This window comes from Carcharodon carcharias, chromosome 26 (assembly GCF_017639515.1).
Source record: "Carcharodon carcharias isolate sCarCar2 chromosome 26, sCarCar2.pri, whole genome shotgun sequence".
In the NCBI taxonomy this organism is placed as follows: Eukaryota; Metazoa; Chordata; class Chondrichthyes; order Lamniformes; family Lamnidae; genus Carcharodon; species Carcharodon carcharias.
Genome location: NC_054492.1, coordinates 22,091,897 through 22,112,389, shown reverse-complemented (window position 1 = coordinate 22,112,389; position 20,493 = coordinate 22,091,897). Strand labels below are relative to the sequence as shown.

Here is a 20,493-nt window from a genome sequence, read left to right as displayed (position 1 = left end):
AAACTGAACATCAGTGAGCAGGTTATTCCTAAGCAAGAACCATGATAGCACTGCAGATGACCCCTTCCATCACTTTACTGATGACTGAGAGTAGACTGATGGGGTGGTAATTGGCCGGGTTGGACGTGTCCTGCTCTTAGTGTACAAGGGCAATTTTCCGAATAGATGCCAGTGTTGTAGCTGCACTGGAACAGCTTGACTAGGCGCTCTGTTCTGGAGCGCTAGTCTTCAATACTATTGCCGGAATATTGTCAAGGCCCACAGCCTTTGCAGTATCCAGTGCCTCTAGCTGTTTCTTAATGTCACATGGAATGAATCAAATTGACTGAAGACTGGCATCTGTGAACCAGATGGGTTTTTACGACAATCGACAATGATTTCATGGTCATCATTAGGCTTTTAATTCTAGATTTTTATTGCATTCATCTGCCGTGGTGGGATTTGAACCCGGGCATTACCCTGGGTTTCTGGATTACCAGACAAGTGACAACATCACTACGCCAGTGCCTCCCTAAACAAGTATAAGAGGCAGAAGGGAATAAAGGGTAACAATGTTGATTTAGATGAGACAAGATAAAAGGAATTCTCTCAGTTCCTTCGCCTCCATCGCATCTGTTATGATGATCCTACCTTCAAAAACAGTTCCTCTGACATGTCCTCCTTCTTCCTTAACCGAGGTTTTCCACCCACGGTCGTTGACAGGGCCCTCAACCGTGTCCGGCCCATCTCCCGCGCATCCGCCCTCACACCTTCTCCTCCCTCCCAGAAACATGATAGGGTCTCCCTTGTCCTCACTTATCACCCCACTAGCCTCCGCATTCAAAGGAGCATCCTCCACCGTTTCCGCCAACTCCAGCATGATGCCACCACCAAACACATCTTCCCTTCACCCCCCCGTCGGCATTCCGTAGGGATCGTTCCCTCTGGGACGCCCTGGTCCACTCCTCCATCACCCCCTACTCCTCAACCCCCACCTATGGCATCTCCCCATGCCCACGCAAAATATGCAACATCTGCCCCTTCACTTCCTCTCTCCTCACCGTCCAAGGGCCCAAACACTCCTTTCAAGTGAAGCAGCATTTCACTTGCATTTCCCCTAACTTAGTCTACTGCATTCGTTGCTCCCAATGTGGTCTCCTCTACATTGGAGAGAGCAAACATAAACTGGGCGACCGCTTTGCAGAACACCTGTGGTCTGTCCGCAAGAAAGACCCAAACCTCCCTGTCGCTTGCCATTTTCACACTCCACCCTGCTCTCTTGCCCACATGTCTGTCCTTGGCTTGCTGCATTGTTCCAGTGAAGCCCAATGCAAACCAGAGGAACAGCACCTCATCTTCCGACTAGGCACTTTACAACCTTCCGGACTGAATATTGAATTCAACAACTTTAGATCTTGAACTCCCTCCTCCATCCCCACCCCCTTTCCGTTTCTTCCCCCTTCCTTTTGTTTTTTCCAATAATTTATATAGTTTTTTCTTTTCCCACCTATTTCCATTATTTTTAAATCTTTTATGCTCTGCTAGTCTTTCCACCCCACCCCCACTGGAGCTGTACCTTGAATGCCCTGCCATCCATTCTTAATTAGCACATTCGTTTAGATATCACCACCTTCAACACCTCTTTGTTCCTTTGTCTGTGACATCTTTTGATTATCTGCTCCTATCACTGCTTGCTTGTCCCTACAACCACCTCCCCCACCCCCTTAAACCAGCTTATATTTTACCCCTCTCCTAATATTCACTCAGTTCTGTTGAAGGGTCATGAGGACTCGAAACGTCAACTCTTTTCTTCTCCGTCGATGCTGCCAGACCTGCTGAGTTTTTCCAGGTAATTCTGTTTTTGTTTTGGATTTCCAGCATCCGCAGTTTTTTGTTTTTATCCATATATATATATATATATATATATATATATAGGTTTGAGTGGAGCATAAATTGCAGCATGGACTGGTTAGGTCAAATGACCTGTTTCTCTGCCGGGCCTATCTAATCCCAGGTGATTAGGGTAGTTTGAATAAAGAAAGCACTCGATACAGATACAAGAAGTGGCCATATGCAGATATGGAACTTCTTCAATGAGGCATCCTATTTTCCCAAGGGAGAGATGACATTTCAAAGAGTTTTGCAGATGTAAGAATCAGACATTTTGCATATACCACAGCACATTAGCAAAATGCTACGGGCGTTGAAAATCTGAAATGAAAACAGGAAATGCTGGAAATATTCAGCAAGTCAGGCAGCATCTCTGAAGAGAAACAGAGTTAATCTTAATGTTAATGAAAGGTCATCACCCTGAAAGATTAATTGTTTCTCACTCCACGGATGCTGCCTGATCTGCTGAGTACTTCCAACATTTTCTGTTTTTTATTTACTTTGCATATATCAGTCAGTTATGGCATTCATCCGACTAGCACACCTATATAATGTTGGGAAAAACCAATAAGTACAGATCAGGTGACTTTTCATTGAGATGAGCTCACCTATTGTAAATCTTTAAAATAAATGATAGACAAAGGAAATCATTTTAACCTCCATTAACAGGTTCAAAGTTGTCAATATTTGTGTCAGCCATTGAGAAATGCCTTCTTTTTGTGGACAAACTAATTCAGCAGCTTAGTTTGCTTTTCAGAATTAAGTGTTTGAAATTGTCTAAAGTCATGGGAGTGTTGACTGGGAAATGGTACATCAATTCGGAAAATCAAATAGGTACGCTGTCCCAGGTTGCTCTGGGCAAACGGTCTCACTGCTGTTTCGAGACTTCTCCAGGAGGTGAATTTTGCATTGGAAATGAGTGTATCTGGAAAAGTTTGAAGCATAGCAAAGGGCATCCCCAAAACCTTTAGGTGACATCCTCGTTGAAGAAGTGAATGTAGCCAAAACCAAGGATTTCAGTGTCACTGACCAGACCAGCATTTCTAGCTGCCACAATGTGGTGGTGGTGGTGGGCCTTCTACTGGAACCACTGCAGTGCTATTCTTTGTCGTGCTTTAACACAACTGCGAAGTACTCTAGGTTACGTTAGAGGACAGTTAAGAGTCAACCACATTGGTTAGACTAGGTAAGGTCCAGATTAGGTAAGATGGCAGGTTTCAGTTTTTTTTAAAATAAGTGTTAACCTAATGACTTGTTACATGATCACCTCTGCTGTCAGTTAAGATGCCCATCATTGTTATTTAGAAATCTAAATATCTAGCTTTTGGATAAATATTTAAACATCATAAATTATTTTGATCACTAACATCGGGATTTTCTTCTCTGTGGCGTGCAAACTAAAGGCTGTCTATAACGTTCTGCAGAGTCCAATGCCTTTCCCCAGGCCTTGGCCGTTTTTAACCATCGCTGGTCCAATCTCAGCTACAAACACAGAGCTGCCAGAATTCGCACTAATGCAAACTTCCTCCATTTATTGTGGAAATTCAGCAGCTGCATTTGAGAGACCCTGAACTGCTGTCATCTTTCGTTTTTTTGGGGGGGTTGGTGGGCTGGGAAGTGGGGTGGTGGGGGGGCAGGTGGAGAAGAGGGGTGGAAGGAGTTGGGTGAGTGAATGGTGGAAACTAAATACTAAGAAATTCAATTCCTTATATTGTAGAACATTTACAGTTAGTCCATTGAGATGTGGCTACCAGCTCCAGTTAAAGCTGACCATACCACAATCCAGAGGGTGATAGTTTCTGATTTCCTTGGAGAAAAGACAGTTGAGAGGAGACTTGATAGAGGTATTCAAGATCCTGAGGGGTATGGACAGGGTAAATAGGGAGAAACTGTTCCCATTCATGGGAACATCAAGAACTAGAGGGTACAGATCAACATAATTGGCAAAAGGAGTAAATGTGATGTGAGGGAAAGTTTATTCACCCAGAGGATGGTTGGAGTCTGGAACGAACTTCCTGAGAGGGTGCTGGAAGTTCGATCAAGGTATTCAAAAGGGAATTGGATTGCTGCCTGAAAAAAAGAGAATGGGCAAGGTTACGGGAATAAGGCAGGGGAGTGGGACTAGGTAGAATGCTCTTTCAGAAAGCCATTATAGACTTGATGGGCCGAATGGCCTCCTCCTGCACTATAAAGATTCTAGAGTGTTTCACCACAGTACACAAAGCACTGCTGCCACTTAACCTGTCACATCATATTGCAATCCTATTATGAGCAGTTCTGGACATCACAGAATGTCTCCCAATTCTTACCCCAGAACTATTCTCCTCCAGTCCAGCCAAAGGCTTGTTGATGCTGTTTACAAATTTGTTGACGTGTTCAAAGTGTTTTGTCATCTCTGTTGCAAGGACCATGTCGATAATAGCTTGTCGGAGTGTCCGGTATTCATTCCTGCCCAAAAAAATTCAATCTTAATTCAACAATAAATGTGCATTATATCATATCTTTAATGTAAGGAAACGACTCAAGAAGCATTATCAGATACTGAGCCACGTAGGGATATTAGGACAGGTGACTAAAAGGTATGTTTTAAGCAGCATTTTAAAGGTGCACAGGCAGAGGAGTTTAGGAGCAGAACTCCAGAGATTAGGATGAAGGCACTGCAAAGGGAGCAGGGCAGATTCTCAAGGGCAGAATTGGAGGAATGCAAAGATTTTGGAAGGTTGTGGGGCTGGAGGAGGCTACAGAGATAGGAGGGGGCGAGGCCATGGAAGGATTTGCACAGAATGGTGAGAATTTTAACATCGAGGTGTTGGTAGACTGGGTGAATATAGTTCAGCAAGCACAGAGGTGATGGGTGAGTGAGGATATGGACAGCAGAGTTTTGGATGAGCTGAAGTTTACGAAGGATGCAAGCATTGGAATAATCACATCTGCAGCAACACCTAAGAGTAAAACCACAAGTCTTTAACTTGGTCTTGAAACACTGGTGAGTTATATCTAATGCCCAAAAGTACAAATAAAAGCCAACATCAAATTGTCATGAGAAGACACAGCAAGATTAATTGGCTTTATTAGATACATTATTTCAGCCGATTGAGAAGGTAGCAGCACCATGGGAACTGGGACTTGAAGTGCTAACTGCGCAAAACACATTAGCACTGGAATCTAATGATTTAGCTAAAACACTCAATTAGTGACTGTTTCTTCAGCGCTGGTAGCTCAGCTCACTCAGGCAAGGAGTTCAGTAACTCCTCCCTCCCAGCATGAACAATGGGGGTCTGGGGAATGTTTTGGGTAGAAGGAGGGTGAAGGAACTTCCAATGCCCAGTCACAGAGTGAATGTGTCACAATAACAGCAACAGCTAGGAAATGTGAACAAAATAATTCTGGCTGCTTAAGATTGTAAACTGCTATTTAAGCATCAATAAGATGGGGAAAAACACTTCCCCTTTTGAGTGTTTTACTCATTTAGACCGCTTCTTCAGTCAATGGTAAATTAAGCTATTGGTCAGTAGAGCAGCCTGACTGGAAATTTCTGGCTACACATTTCCCATCCTCTTGGTAAGGAGTAAAGACTCTGCTTCCCCTTTGTGTGTTGGCTCCACAGTTGAAATCTGGAACTGACGGTGCAAGAGCTTGCTTCCCTAGACAATTCCTAGCTATAATAGCCTGGATACGCCCTTCTTTAAGATTGTATTGCTCTCAACAGAGGCACTGCAAATATTCATTAAACAGCCCTTATACTCTGCATAGTCATCTACATAACAATGCAGTCTCTTCTGCCAGTCTCAGTTATACACAGGCCAGGTCCAAGCTGCAGCCTCCTCTACATTAACTCACCGAGCAATGTGGAGTCAGATATGCCACAGGTCACACATGCAGGGTAATATCATCCTATAAAGTACACCCCATCTGCATTAGGATAACAGCTCTATCTCGTGCACAAGACAGCTCTGTGGGTTGAGTGAGATTATGAAATTTAAACTGAATTATAAGCTTAGTGCTACATCTCTTTTCCTCCTTCCACAATGCTTCCCTATTTTCCCTAGTTTCCTCAGGTAGGATTTATACAATAAGGCTGCTAAAGAAGCAAAGCCCTGTGGCTTCCTGCAGCTGGAATTAACCCGGAATTCTTGGCAGCTGGAATTAACAGCATTAAAAGCAAATGCTTCCAACACAAGTATGTTACTCTTCTCCAAGCATGCTATGCTAATATTTCTATCATTTCCTCTTCTGTTAAACTATTTATTTTAAACCGTGCTTCCACATCTCCTGATTTTTTCCCAACTATCAGAAATCAGTGAAATGGGCATGATTATATGCATCCCTCAACCCACATCATTGAAAATAATCCAATCATTTATCTCACTGCTGTTTATGGGACTTATGGCACAAATTGGCTGCCACAAATTTCACAAATTACAACATTGATCACACTTTTACAGCTCAAACACAAGATGTGATCATGAGGGTGATGTTCAAATTGAGCTACACAAGATCAAAGCAACAGGTACAGACTCAGGCTGTCAAAGAGCGAGCTCATCACTGGTGAGGCACCCTTGGTTCTTAAATTTATCTTTAAAAATATATTTTTATAAAGGTATGATTTCTAAAACACCTTGCAGTAGCTTATGCTGCAAATAATCAGTTAACCCACCTGGAGCTTGTGTTTTCGTCAAAAAACCAAACATCAGGACGATAGGTCTAAGCATACTAAGCATATTGTGATTGCAAGTCAAAATGTGATTCATTCTATACTTCCTCTGTTCTTGGTTTGCCCCCAACTTCTCTCATGGGTCTTCCTCCATTTAAACTGCAGCATAAATGTTAAGAGCAATTTTCATCCCAAGAGCCTTTACTGCTAAAAATAGCAAAGCAAATCTCCAAGTGCAACCAAGAATCGGGCCCTTTTTGAATGGGTTTCAGACTCCTTACCTCTCCATATTCTTGAAGATGTTACACTTGTCATCCCGTGTAGTCAGTTGGAATGCCAGTGCCGCATGGTGGCTCTCCAGCACTGCCGTATCGTTGTAAAGGAGTGCCAGTTCACTGCCTGCATTGCACAGGAAAGAGTTTGTTCTGCCGGGGTGATCAACATCATGTACTGTGGCTGCAATGAGAGCTGCCACCTCATCAGTTCGGTCCAAGCTTTGCTGAAAAATGGACAAAGTGTTGAAAACAATCTGAAGATGCTCTTGGCTGAACAATGAATGCAAAATTTAAACAATAAAGCAGATTTATTTCTCAATGGGATGAGGGCAGTTAACGTGTTACTGCAATCCAGCTCAGAATGATGCCCCGGAGAGTACAGGCAGGGTAGTCAGAACACAAGTGGATGCGTAGAATAATTATCTGCACATAAAAGAACCTTTGTGCTAATTTTGATGAAAGCTAACAAATTCATTTTGTACAGTATGACTAGAATCATAGAAACCTTATGGAACAGGAGGCAGCTATTCAGCCCATTGTGTCTGTGCCAGATGAAGACCAGCTGCCCAGCCTAATCCCATCTTCCACTGCTATGGATGCAGTACTGCAGCTCACAGTTCTTCATTTGGACATCCAAGTACTTTTAAGGGAGTCAAACGTTATGGGAGGACAAGTAGGAAAGTGAACCAGGTCAACCATAATTGTATTGAATGGTAAAACAGGCTCGAGGGGCCAAAGGGCTATTTTCTGCTATCTCTCCTATTCAACATGATGAGTTTCGGCCTCTAGACCTTTTCAGGCATTAAGTTCCAGACTCTCATCACCATCTGGGTGACAAAATGTTTCACCATCTCCTTTATGATCTTTCTACCAATTTCTTTAGATTGATGCCCCCTGGTTTTTGAGTCCTCTGCCAAAGTAAATAGAGTTTCTATTTATTCAATCCAGGCCCTTCAATTTTATAGACTGCGGCATCTTCTGTTCCAAGGAAAACAATCCCAGCCTACCCAATTCTTTCTTCATAGCTAAAAGTTTCCAGTCTTGGCAACATCCTTGTAAATCTCATCTGCAGCCTCTCCAGTGCAACCACAACCTTCCTGTAAGGTGGTGACGACCAGTACTGTACACACTACTCAAGCTGTGGTCCAACTAATATTTAATATCTCTGCAGTCAGCTTCTATTGCAGAACTTCCCATTATGGGAGCACTATCACCAACAGTGACTGCAGCAGTTCAAGAAAGTCCAACATCATCTGCTCAGGGTAACTAGAAATAGACAATAAATGCTGACGTTTCAAGCAATATTTTGTTGGAGTTGGGAATACCAGAATTAATTAACTGTTTAACTCTTATTCTCAAGTTCTAAAATCATTCAAAGTGATAACTCTTATTGGTGACAGTAGTTATATTTTATTCAGTATAAGAAAGACTTCACACATACTAATATCTGAGCAGTGGTATTAAAGCACAACAGTATTACCATTACACTCTGGTTAGAAGCACAACATCCACATAACTGCTCCCTGGTCATGCTCCAGGTAACATAACATCAGTCAATATCAGGCGAGTTCTCCATAATTTCTGTGCTTGGGGAATCTCCTCATGGACTTTCTTTACACAGCAAAGCCTATGGGAGACTGGTTTAAACCAATCAGTAGCTTGTTATTATTTAAACAACCCAACTACAAAAGATGCCATTTAACCATCTGCTCAATCTCTGACTTCTTAAGCTCAGGCTTCCATCAACTCAAATACTTCAATGCTAAGCTTGACTAAAGCAAGAAAAGCTCAGTGGCCTCGGTACTCAGCTATGTTCTTTGGGCTCAATACACATCTGGGCTTCAGGTTCTGCTCGGTGTTTATCTTTTAGTTCTTGCAGAAGGCTGCTTATTTGCACATCTTGCTAGATTTCTTAGGTTTTTTTTGAAATGATTGGACCATTCCAAAATCTTGGGGTAAAATACACTTGATCAACAAAGACCCAAACCATAATTGCCCATCAAGTCACCACTCAGCCTCTCTTACCTAAAGTGTATTACAAAGGAAGGATAAAAAAAAGCTCATTAATGTCACTGATAAACTGAATCTTACAAAGAAGTGTGGATACCTGGTACATAAATTAGTTTTTAATTAGCAAGACAGGTAATTAACAAGACAGCCCAATTTGGGATTTCCCAGGATTCTTACAGCCCATATCTGGAGAAATTTTTTTTTCAAAATCCATATCTTTGTCCTAAGTTGAGGTGGGTCACTGGGAGTAGGAGGAAAGGAAATTCTCTTTTTAGAAAACACCCAACTCACCTTAACTCTTTCCTTACAAAGGAAATAAGCAGTTGCATGCAGCACATCTGCAGAGTGCGTTGAGTTGTGGTAGGAATTCAAGGAGTGGTAATTTGCTTCAATAACTTGTAACCAGGACCGTAATACTGATTCAGAACAGTTTAAAAATTCACAGACTCCAAAGCGTGAAAATGTTTTCAATCCAAGGTAGACCAGAGGCCTAGAGAAAAAGGTGAGAGGTTTAGAGAGGATTCCAGCTAACAGGTTTTATTTTGTCATGGACCAAGAGCTGGGCATATCCACACGTGTCATTTTTCAGATGAAATCTCTTCCTGTTCTTCCTCCTCCTAACCACAAGTCACATTCTTGATTCTAAGTGATTCGAGAGCAGTATCAGAGGCATGATAGGGTAACCTTGCTTCATGGAGTCCTAGCATTTCTGCGAAGCTCAAGAAAAAGACTAATAATTTTAGTACAATGTTGTTTTTAAAAAATGTAAACTTAAAAACATTAAGGCTTCAGCACTTTCCCTGCTTCTGTTCCTGATAATGGGTAGAGACTTTTACTGTGGCACTTCATCTCCCTACTCTGTACGTAGACAGTGCAATGTCAGTGGGACTAATGCGTCAGGACATCAGATGGATTCCACCAAGGATCCTTTTCCCAGGAGATGCAACCTGCCATGTAAATTTCTGGCCAACAATTCACCCAACACATAGAGGCAACAAGCCAAGAGTTCTATTGCTCAGTGATGCAGATCAGCTCACTAACTTGGCTAGTCAATCAACATCGAATCGTCATGTATTAATCAGCATTCCAAAATTCAAATAAGTGTTGCCTTCAAAATTTCTTACAATAAATAGAGCTGCGAATGGAAGTTAATTATACTGACACTGTTCCTATTACATTGATGCACAAGGAGATAGTTATCACATCCAAACAACAGGTCTGTTCAATTTGCAAACTCTAAGCAGCCTCAAGGCTGAATACTGATTACCTTGCATGTTTGGCCATATTCAACTTGAATATGGTTAATAAGTAGTACCAAGGATTAGAAAGCAGTAATCCAATCACGAGTTCAGAAATGATTTCCACTTGGGCCAGAGTTTGTTCCAGGTTTCACACTGCCACATTCAAGGTGTGCTGGGTATTTGGGTATCTACTGTTAATGAAGGATGGAATGCAATTGCTAAGTTTGAGTGAAAATAACCACTAGTTATTGGGAAACATGTTCTGCACAGAACCATACCACAATGCATATTTGGAAAGGGCAGGGCCCATGTTACGATAAACACCAAGTTGTATTTCTACAGATCTGTCAATGGAATAAAACATTCCAAGGTGCTTCACAGCAGCGATATTTGATACTGAAGCATGTAAGGTAATATGAGAGAAAACGGCCAAAGCTTGGTAGATGTGAATTTTTAAGGAGCATCTTAAAGGAGGACGGAGAGACAGTGAGGGTGAAGAGGATTAGAGAGGAAATTCCAGACCATAGAACCCAGGGTAACTTAAGGCCTGGTTGCCAATGGCGTTGTGATTAAAATCAAGGGTGTTCTAGAGGCTAGAATTAGAAGAATCAAAGTGTGAGGTACGTAGAAATGAGACTGATGTTACCATGAAAGACAACAATTTGCATTTATACAGCACTGTTAACATAGTAAATGTTTCAAGGTGCTTTGCAGCAGCACTGTAATCAAACAGACTTTGACAATGAACCACTAAGGAGATTAAGGCATGTATAGGGAGGAAAATCTAGAAAAAAAATCATGATTCTGTAACTAGCCAGTGTAGGTCAGTATGCACAGGAGTGATTGGTGAATGAGAATTGGTGAGAGTTAGAATATAGGTAGAGGAGCTTTGGATGAACTGCAGTTTGCAGAGGGTAAAAAGTGGGACAGCAACCAGGAGAGCATTGGAATGATCAAGCCTGTAACAGGGGCGGGGTTGATGGGGGCAGCAGCAGGCACCACCAGGGCAGGGGACACCGGGGCAAGGGCAGAGACAGGCATGGACCATGCCCACCAGACTCAGGTGTTAAAAATATGAGAGTCAGGAATGGTTCCACTGATGAAATGAAAAGTGAAACTTTGGTATAAACCCTGCTGCAAATTTACTAAGGTCACAAAGACAACCTCTTGTCAGAATCATCTTCACCCAGTGAAACAATAGGAACCTCTGTGCAATCAGTCGCCACCTGAGTCAATAGAAACCTTCCAGTTCACATGCCTGTTTCTCAATGGAAGATCAGAAACTGAACCCATTCCTGACTCAGGCACATTTTATTGACCCTGTTTCAGGCGGGTCTGTTCTATTGCTGCAGTGACAGATCTGCAGGATATCACTCATCTTCATTCCCATTTATATACTTCCTAGTATTCAGGTCTCATTCACTCCTCAACCAATAACCCTTTCAAAATTTTTCCAAAAATATTAGCTGAACTGTGACATTCCAATTCCGCAAAGAATTAACTCGACAGCTGCATTTTGACATCCAATTGTCATCAATCTCTAGTCTCTCCCCAATCTGCTTATTGCTCTGATAATTTAAATTTACCTTTTGTGTGTTGCAGCCTCCAATTCAAATATATCAAAGTCCCAGGAATCCTCATTTTCCATCGTTTCAGTTATCCTTGGGGGGATATCATGGAGCGAGACAGGAATATGAAGATGAGTGAGAGTAGTGTGGGCATCTGAGGGAGAAAGACATAAAGAAAATAAGCAAAGGAACATCATAATAAACCACACAAAAATCATCAAAGGAATAGTTATATATAGTTCTAGTTTATAGATGACACTAAGTGAGGAATACACAGCAAGTTGTCCAGATGGGAGCAGGAAGTTACTGAGGGACATTGACAGATGGGAGCTCAATATGGGGAAGTGAGGTCATGCACTTTGGATCTTGAGAAATAGAAATCAGAATATTTTATTAATGATGAATATTGTCACTCCATTATGTAAGCACAATTGGAGAGAAACTAGGAAATTCTAGGCTTATTAGTCTAAGGTCAGCTGTGGGGAAGTTACTGGTGTCTGTTATTAGGGTAAGAGTAACAAGCATTTGAACAAAAATGAGCCAGAGAGAACCAGCATTATTCCATTTTCGGAAAGTAATCTCTAACAAACCAAACAGAATGTTTTTTATATGGATTTCCAGAAGGTATTTGAGAAGGTCCCATATACAACACTGTTAATGAAAATGAGAACACAATTGGAGACAACTTATTGGTTTGGATTAGAATTGGTTAGGAGGTAGGATACAGAATGTAGGGGTAATGGGTACAGGTTCAAAGGTGACGGGATGTGATTAGTGGTGTTCCCTCCAAGAATCTGTACTGGGCCCATAGCTTTACAGTATATTCCTAAACAGTTTAGGTAAAGGATTAGAGCACTGTATATTTGTTTCCTGATAACACTAGTTTAAGTACCACAGTAAATGATGTAAATAAGAGCTAAAAGTTAAGAGGAATTGAGTGAGTGGGCAAAGCTGTGGCAGATGGAGTTCAACATGGGAAAGCGAGAGATCAACCTCTCTGGACCAGCAAGGTAGATCAGAGTAGCAAGGAGCTGGGAATGTGGATAAGCAGAGCAATTTACATCGATAGATTGGAGGAGTTGGGATTGCTCCCTTTGGAGAAGAGAAGGCTGAGAGGAGATCGTGAGGGATCTGGACAGAGTAGATAGGGAGAAACTGTTCACATTAGTAGGAGGATTGAGAACCAGAGAGCACAGGTTTAAGGAAACTGGTAAAAGAAGCAACGGTGACATGAGGAAAAGCTTTTACATGCAGTGAGTGGTTAGGCTCTGGAGTGTGGTGGAGGCTTTCTAAAGGGAATTAAATCGTTATCTGCAAAGGAAAAACTTGCAGGGCTAAGGGGAAAAGGTAGGGGAGTAGCACGAGGTGGATTGCCCTCTCAGAAGGCCAACACAGACATCAGGCCGAATGGTGGCCTCCTGTAATGTCACCATTCTATGATTCTATAAAAACATAAAAATGTTGGAAATATTCAACAGGTCTGGCAACATCTGCTGGGAGAGAAACAGAGCAAACATGTCAGATCTGTGATCTTTCATCAGGATTGCAGAATGAGCATTTCCAGCATTTTCTTTTTTTTTATTTCAGATTTCCAGCATCTGCAACATTTTGCTATTGTAGAATGTTTTAGTATTGTGATTGAGGAATCCAAGTACAGATATCATCAAACTCATGAATAAGTACAAAATAATTAAAAGGGCTGGTGGAATGTTGGCCTTTATCTCCAAGAGGGCTTAAAAACAAAGGGGTTGAAGCGATCTTTCAGCTGTATGTACAGAGCTCTGGTGCATTGAATTCTGCCAACCATGCCTTAAAGGATATACCAGCTTTGGATGCTGTGCAGCAATATTCACCAGGATAATATGGAGTTAAAAGGGTTAATTTATGAGGACAAGTTGCATCGGCTCGGATTGTATTCCCTGAATATGGAGGATTAAAGGGTGATCCAATTCAGGTATTTAAGATCAAAGGATAAAGTAGAGGGAATGTTTCCTCTGAGTGCCCAGAACAAGGGGGAAATAAGTAGGCAATATCTGGAACTCTTCCTCTAAAAACCTTGAGGGGCTTGATCAATTGAAAATTTTAAAACCAAGACTGATAAAACCTTTACCTAACAAAAATCTTAGGTTATGAAACCAAGGCAGATAGAGTTAAATATACAAATCAGACATGAGCTACTAAATGGCAGAACAAGCCAGAGGGGCTGAATAACCTATTCCTGTTATGTTCGAGACTAGAAACTGTGGAGGAGCAAAGGGATTTTGATGTCTAAGTATGTAAATCATTAAATGTCAGTGGACAAATGTAATTGAAAAGGCATATGGAAATATTGGTCCTCATCTCAGGGGGCTAGAATACAAAACTGAGGTGGTGATGCTTGAGTTGTACAAAGTATTGGTCACATTCCAGATGGGATACTGTGTTCAGTTTTTGACCTCAGGGAGAACATATTGCCTTTTTAAGTGGTTGTAGTGCAGATTCACTAGAATGCCACTGGGACTTAAAGTTACATATGAAGGTAGGTTGCATAAACTTTTGAGTTTAGAAGGTTATAGGTGACCTAATCAAGGAATTTTAAGCCAAGATAGTTAATGGGTTTTCTCTTCAGGTGTTGTCCCTCTCTCCTTTAGATCTGCTATTATCAGCTCTCTCCTCAATACAAAAGAAACTCTTGACCCCAATGCCTTTGCAAAAACTACTGTCCCATCTCCTTTTCCTTTCCAAAATCCTTGAATGCGTTGTCACCTCACAAACCTGTGTTCATCTTTCCTGGAACTCCACATTTGAATCACTCTAATCAGGTTACCACCCTTGCCACAGTACCAAAACAGCTTAAAGTCACAAATGACATCCTATACAACTGTGACAGAGGTTAACTTTCCCTTCTCATCCTATCTGTAGCTTTTTATAAGGTTGATCACACCATCCTCCAACAACACCTCTCCATGGTCATCCAGTTGGGTGGGACAGCTCTCATGGGGTTCCATTTTTTTCTAATTGTAGCCAGGGTATCACCTGCAATAGCTTTTTTTTCCTGTGCCCAAATGGTTACCTCTGGTGTCCCCAAGGATCTATCCTTGGCCCCTTCCTATTTCTCATCTACATGCTGCCCCTCAGCAACATCATCTGTAGGAATGTTAGTTTCACATGCTCTACCTCACCACCACCTCCCTTGACTCCTCTGCTTTTGCTAAATTATCAGGCTGCTTATCCGACATCCAATGCTGGATGAACAAAAATTTACACCAAATAAATAATGGGAAGATTGAAGCCATTGTTTTTGTTTCTTGCTCCAAACTATGTTCCCTAGCTACCAACTGCATCCATCTCCCTGGCAACAATCTGATATTAAACCAGACTGTTCACAACCTTGCTGTCATGTTAAACCGCAAGATAAGCTACCGACCATATATTTGTGCCATCACTAAGAGCGTCTATTCTCACTGCCATGACATCACCCAACTTCCCCTCTGCCTTTACACATCTGCTGCTGAAACCCTCATTCACGTCTCTAGGTTTGACTAGTCCAACACAGTCTTGGCTGGTTGCCCACAATCTATCCTCTATAAACTTGAGGTCATTTAAAACTCTGTTGCTTGCGTTTTAACTTGCAGCAAGTCCCATTTCCCTATCACCCCGCCGTGTTTGCTGACCTATGTTGGTTCTCAGTCAAGCAACATCTTGATTTTAAAATTTTCAATCTCATTTTCAAATCCATCGTTGTCCTCACCGCTCCCTATCTATTTAATCCCTGCCAGCCCACAACCCTCGGATATCTGCTCTTTTCCAATTCTGGGCTCTTGAGAATCCGTGATTTTAATTGCTCCTTCAGCTGACTGGACCCTAAACTCTGGAATTCCCTCCCTAAACTTCTCTGTCTCACTTTCCTCGTTTAAGACACTCCTTAAAACCGAGCTTTTGGTCATCTGACCCAATATCTCCTTAGGTAGCATGGTGTCATATTTTGTTTGATAATGTTCCTGAGAAGCACCATAGCACATTTTATCACATTAAAGGCACTAAAACAATACAATACGTTGTTTTTCTTTAAGGCGTTCAATTGGGTAGATGCAAAGAACTGATTTTTTCTAACAGGGATTTCACAGCAAGGGGCATAATCTTAAAATTAGTGCGAGGTCACTTAGGAGTGAGCACTTTTTGTCCACACAAAGGATAGTGGAAATCTTGAATGTTCTTCCCAACGGCTGAAGACGGAGATCAATATATTAGGTTAGGGTATCAAGGGATATGGAGCAAAGGCAGGTAAATGAGGTCAGTTACAGATCAGTCATAATCTAACGAATGGCAGAACAGACTTGGGGGGGGCTAATAGCCTTCTCCTCTTCTTTTATTGCACAAACACTTACAAATTAAAAATTGAAAGACAATAAAATCCACTTATGAGAAACTGTCTCCCAGAATCGGATATGAACTCCCAATGGTCAACTCTAGCTGGAAGCAAGGCCAACTTACTTTTGGTGAAGATATATTCATTTCCAGACAGTCTCCGCAAACCGTCCTGCAGGTAGCGAGAGAGGAGAATTAGAGCAGTCACGCTATTACCAATAAGTTGTTACAATAGCCTCCAATTTCATGCCTGTCATGTTTATAAGAATGAGATCATGAGAAAGGAGTAGGAGGCCATTTGGGCCCTCCAGCCTGCTCCACCATTCAATAAGATCATGGCTGATCTGAATGTGGCCTTAAATGCACTTTCCTGCCTGCCCCCCATAACCCTTAACTCCTTTGTCGATCAAAAATCTGTCTAACTCAGCCTTGAATACATTCAATGGCTTAGCCTCCACTGCTCTCTGAGGAAGAGAATTCTAAAGACTATGCTGTGCCTGCATGCTAATTTTTTATCATTCATGTACAAGAACACCAAGATCCCTCTGCACTGCAGAGTTCTGCACTCTATCTCCACTTAATAATATTTTGCTTTCCTATTCTTCCTGAAAAAGTGGACCTCACATTTTCCCACATTATACTCCATCTGCTAAATTTTTTGTCCGCTCACTTAACCTGTCTATATCCCTTTATGGGCTCTTTGTATCCTCCTCACAGCTTGCTTTCTTATCAATCTTTGTCTTCAGCAAATTTGGCTACAATATATTCTGACCCTTCATCCAAATAATTACTGTAGATTGTAAATAGTTGAGGCCCCAGCACTGATCCCTGTGGCACTCCATTAGTTCCACAGAACAGTTACGGCACAAAAAGAGGCCATTCAGCCCATTGTGTCTGCGTTGGCCAGAAAAGAAAGAAACTATCCACTCATTTTAATCCCACTTTCCAGCAGCTGGTCCATAGCCTTGCAGGTTACAGCACTTCAGATGCAGATTCAGGTACCCTCTAAAGGAGTTGAGCATTTTAGCCTCTTCCACCAATTTAGGCAGCGAACTCCAGACGCCTACTACCCTCTGGGTGAAAATTTTTTTCCTCACGTCCCCTTTAAATTTCTATCAATCACCTTACATCTATGGCCCCTGGTAATTGACCCCTCAGCTTGGGGAAACACGTCTTTCCTGTCTACCCTATCCAGGCCCTCAAATTTGTACACCTCAGATCAGGTCACCCCTCAGCCTCCTTTGTTCGAAGGAAAATAACCCTATCCTTTTCAATCTTCCCTCATTGCTGCAATTTTCAAGCCCTGGCAACATTCTTGTAAATCTGCCCTCTACTCTCTCCAGAGCACTTATATCCTTCCTGTAATGTGGTGACCAGAACTGTACATAAAATTCCAGCTGTGGCCAAATCAGCATTTTATACAGTTTCAGCATTACACCCCTGCTTTTGTATTCTATACTTCGTCCAATAAAGGAAAGCATTCCACGTGCTTTCTTTACTCTCTACTTCCTGTGAACTAACCAATCCTTTATCCCCACGAACATGTTACTCCCAATGCCATGAGTTCTTCTCTTGTTTAGTAAATTTTTTATTTTGTCTTGGACAAGTGCCAGTGAGTGGTCATTTTGGGAGCCCAGCTAATGGGATTTTGAGGGAATGGTTCTGCAGTCCGTGTCTGAATGTGTTAGTCACAGCAGTAGCTGCTCATTTCAGCAGAATTGGGGGTCATACAATATGCAACAGTTAAATGCTTCACATCTCCTCCAATTATTTATATTAAATAAACCCTCAGTGAGTTTTCTTTAAAAACAGAGACCGTAACATCTGGAAACTCAAAACCACTGAAGGCCCACTGATCACATTTCAATCTCAAGTCAGCCTTCTCAAAAGAATAATTGATATAAATCAGCCTCATCCTCAACATTCTGAAAGAAATGCGCTGGTGTTACATTTCAGGTTTGACTCGATGTTGGTCCCCTTGTGATAATCAAATCTAAATGCCAATTGCTCAACGAGAAATCCAGCTGCCCCACACTGTGCATCTGGCTGGTCAGAGATCTAATGAGGTAATATTTATAGTGACATCTCTTACCCCTTTTCCCCCACCCCCCTTCTGCTGAAGTACTGGTGCTTGCTGCCATATCGCCCTTGGTCTCTTCGGCCCTCCAAGACCTTACTGAAGTCATTTTTCATGTTTAAGCCTAGACAAAAAGAGTTGCATATTGTTTGACTGTGGAGGGGTCAATATTCTTCTCATCAGGTCCCTAGACACAAGAAGCAGGGGTCACCCAATAACAATCAGGATCAAGAAACCTCACTAATGTTCTTCTTCCTCCCATGACAGAAAACTGCTTACATTTAATGATGCAGTTGGTACACCATCTTTAGATGGGTATTCAAGCTCCAGAATAGAAAAATGAGGGCCTACAAAAGTAAAAGGAGTTGACAGCATACTTCAACAGTAACAACCTCACACTTGGTGGCTGACTCCTCAAGAGGGAGCTCAAATTGTTAAGCAGAACCTGCAGAGACACATTCTTGAAAATCACAGAAGATTAAGATACAGCCCAGAAGGAGACCATTCAGCCCAACGATCTGGAGCTCTGCACTGCAGTGGGACGCAAATCACCAGTTTGTCCACATTTTAAAAATTCTGCCACTAAACACTGAACCTTGGCTTGGATGTAGGAAAATGGAGACTAAAGTGTGGAATTGGGAGCTAGAGAATAAGAAAGACAGAGACTTGCATTTATATACTGCTGTTCACAACCATGAACATCCTAATGTGCTTTACAGTCAATGAAGTGCTTTTGAAGTATAGTCATTGTTGCAGGAAATGTGGCAGCCAATTTCCGCACAGCCAGATCCCATTAACAGCATTGTGGTGATAACTACATTTTTTTTTAGTAGAGGGATAAATATTGGCAAGGTCACAGGGGTCAACTCCATTGTTCTTCTTCAAAATAGTGCCATGGAATCTCTTACGTCCACTGGAGGACATACAGATCTCAGTTGAACATTCTATCTGAAAGACTGCACCTCCAACAGTGCAGCACTCCCTCAGTACTGCACTGCAGTGTCAGCCTGGATCCTTATGGTCAAGCCTCTGGAGTATTGGGCCCACAATCTTCTGAACTAGAGATGAGTGCACGTTAACAACTGAGCCAGAGCTGACAACTGAGTGAAGATTAGAAGAAACCAAACAGGGCACAGGTAACAAAGGTTTGAACAGCTTCATCTGATTCCTACACTTCATACTTAAAAGGTGCCTCCTCCCTCCAATACAAACATTTCCACACGCATAACCCCCATGTGCGTAAACCCAGTATAATAAAGGTGCATAAAAATGCAGAAACATTCCAGAGAGCTTTGTAAAATGATTCTGAAGGACGTGGTTCAAACTGAACTTACAGACATTAGCCCGTCGACCAGATCACTGGCATGTGGGTCATCATCCTTGTTTCCAAGCTGTGGAGAGTATAGCTCTGTGGTTCGAAGAATTTCTAGCACACGATCCAAAGCTTCGGCCACTGGCTCTGAGCTGCTCTCTTGTGCAACATTTATGATATTTATTACCTTAAAAAATAGTTTAACAAAAGAATCCCATGAAGAATGTACAATAAGTGCTTCATGTCAGAGTTATTTATAATCAGCTCCTCAGAAACAATTTGCACCTCATTTGACTTTGGATTGGGGCTTCAGCCCACATCCTTCCAACAAGTCGCAAAGACCACCAGTGAGCCAAAACTGGCATCAGAGCACACACATTAAACTCTCTGATTTCATTGCTTTGGAGTTAGTTCCTGAAATACCGCTAAAAACTGGAAAATTTAATATAATGGAAATACTTTAAAAACTAGACTGCATTGCATTACTTGAATATAGGATTTCCAATTCAGTTCTACCTTGGTAATGGGAGCTTCAATGGTCATGGAATGTATCCTAGCAATAGAGGATCTTCTGAATTGGGAGCTACCTGTGGATTGAACAAAATATGACAGAGACATTAATAAAGACTGCGGAATTTCTTCCCCTGGGAGCAGTGGAATATTTTTATGAATATTTAATATTTTTAAGGCTGAATTAGATAAGATTCTTGAATGACAAGGGAGTCAAAGATTATAGTAGGTAGACAGGAAAGTAGAGTTGAGGCTACAATTGGATCAGCCATGATCTGACTAAATGACAGAGCAGGCTCGAGGGGCCGAATAGCCTACTCCTAATTCTTGTGTTCTGAAGAGGCTAGAACTTATGGAGATTGCATCTTTCACAATCTTTCTCCACCCTTTGTACAAGATGCAAATAAAGTGTGTTGACTACCTCTGTTGCAACCAACCAGATGTAAAGATCTCAGAACATTCATAAAGCAACATTACCAAAAAGCTAGGAGGTTATGTAATGTATTAAACACCAGTAAGTCAGTTAGGTCACAGGTAGACTGCAGCACTATTTGATTCTACTTCCTGAGGGGCCTCCTTGCACCTCAATTCCAGCAAATGCATTGGTCGGTTTGACATTTGCAAATAAGC

The 20,493-nt window shown here is 41.8% G+C and overlaps 1 protein-coding gene across 3 annotated transcripts in view; it reads right to left on the bottom strand.

Moving 5' to 3' along the window:
- pde8a (phosphodiesterase 8A) overlaps positions 1 to 20,493 on the bottom strand; it is a 124,378-nt gene that overhangs the window by 13,348 nt on the left and 90,537 nt on the right. For all 3 annotated transcript variants that reach the window (XR_005941435.1, XM_041174879.1, XM_041174880.1), the window contains 7 exons: positions 19,870 to 19,940; positions 19,376 to 19,540; positions 16,091 to 16,136; positions 11,636 to 11,771; positions 9,100 to 9,298; positions 6,805 to 7,022; positions 4,179 to 4,317 (listed from right to left, as the gene is read on the bottom strand). Coding sequence is in view for 2 of the 3 variants with exons in the window: in XM_041174879.1 (XP_041030813.1) it covers positions 4,179 to 4,317; positions 6,805 to 7,022; positions 9,100 to 9,298; positions 11,636 to 11,771; positions 16,091 to 16,136; positions 19,376 to 19,540; positions 19,870 to 19,940 (974 nt within the window). In the remaining variant the exon portion in view is untranslated. The remainder of the gene's footprint in view (positions 1 to 4,178; positions 4,318 to 6,804; positions 7,023 to 9,099; positions 9,299 to 11,635; positions 11,772 to 16,090; positions 16,137 to 19,375; positions 19,541 to 19,869; positions 19,941 to 20,493) is intronic.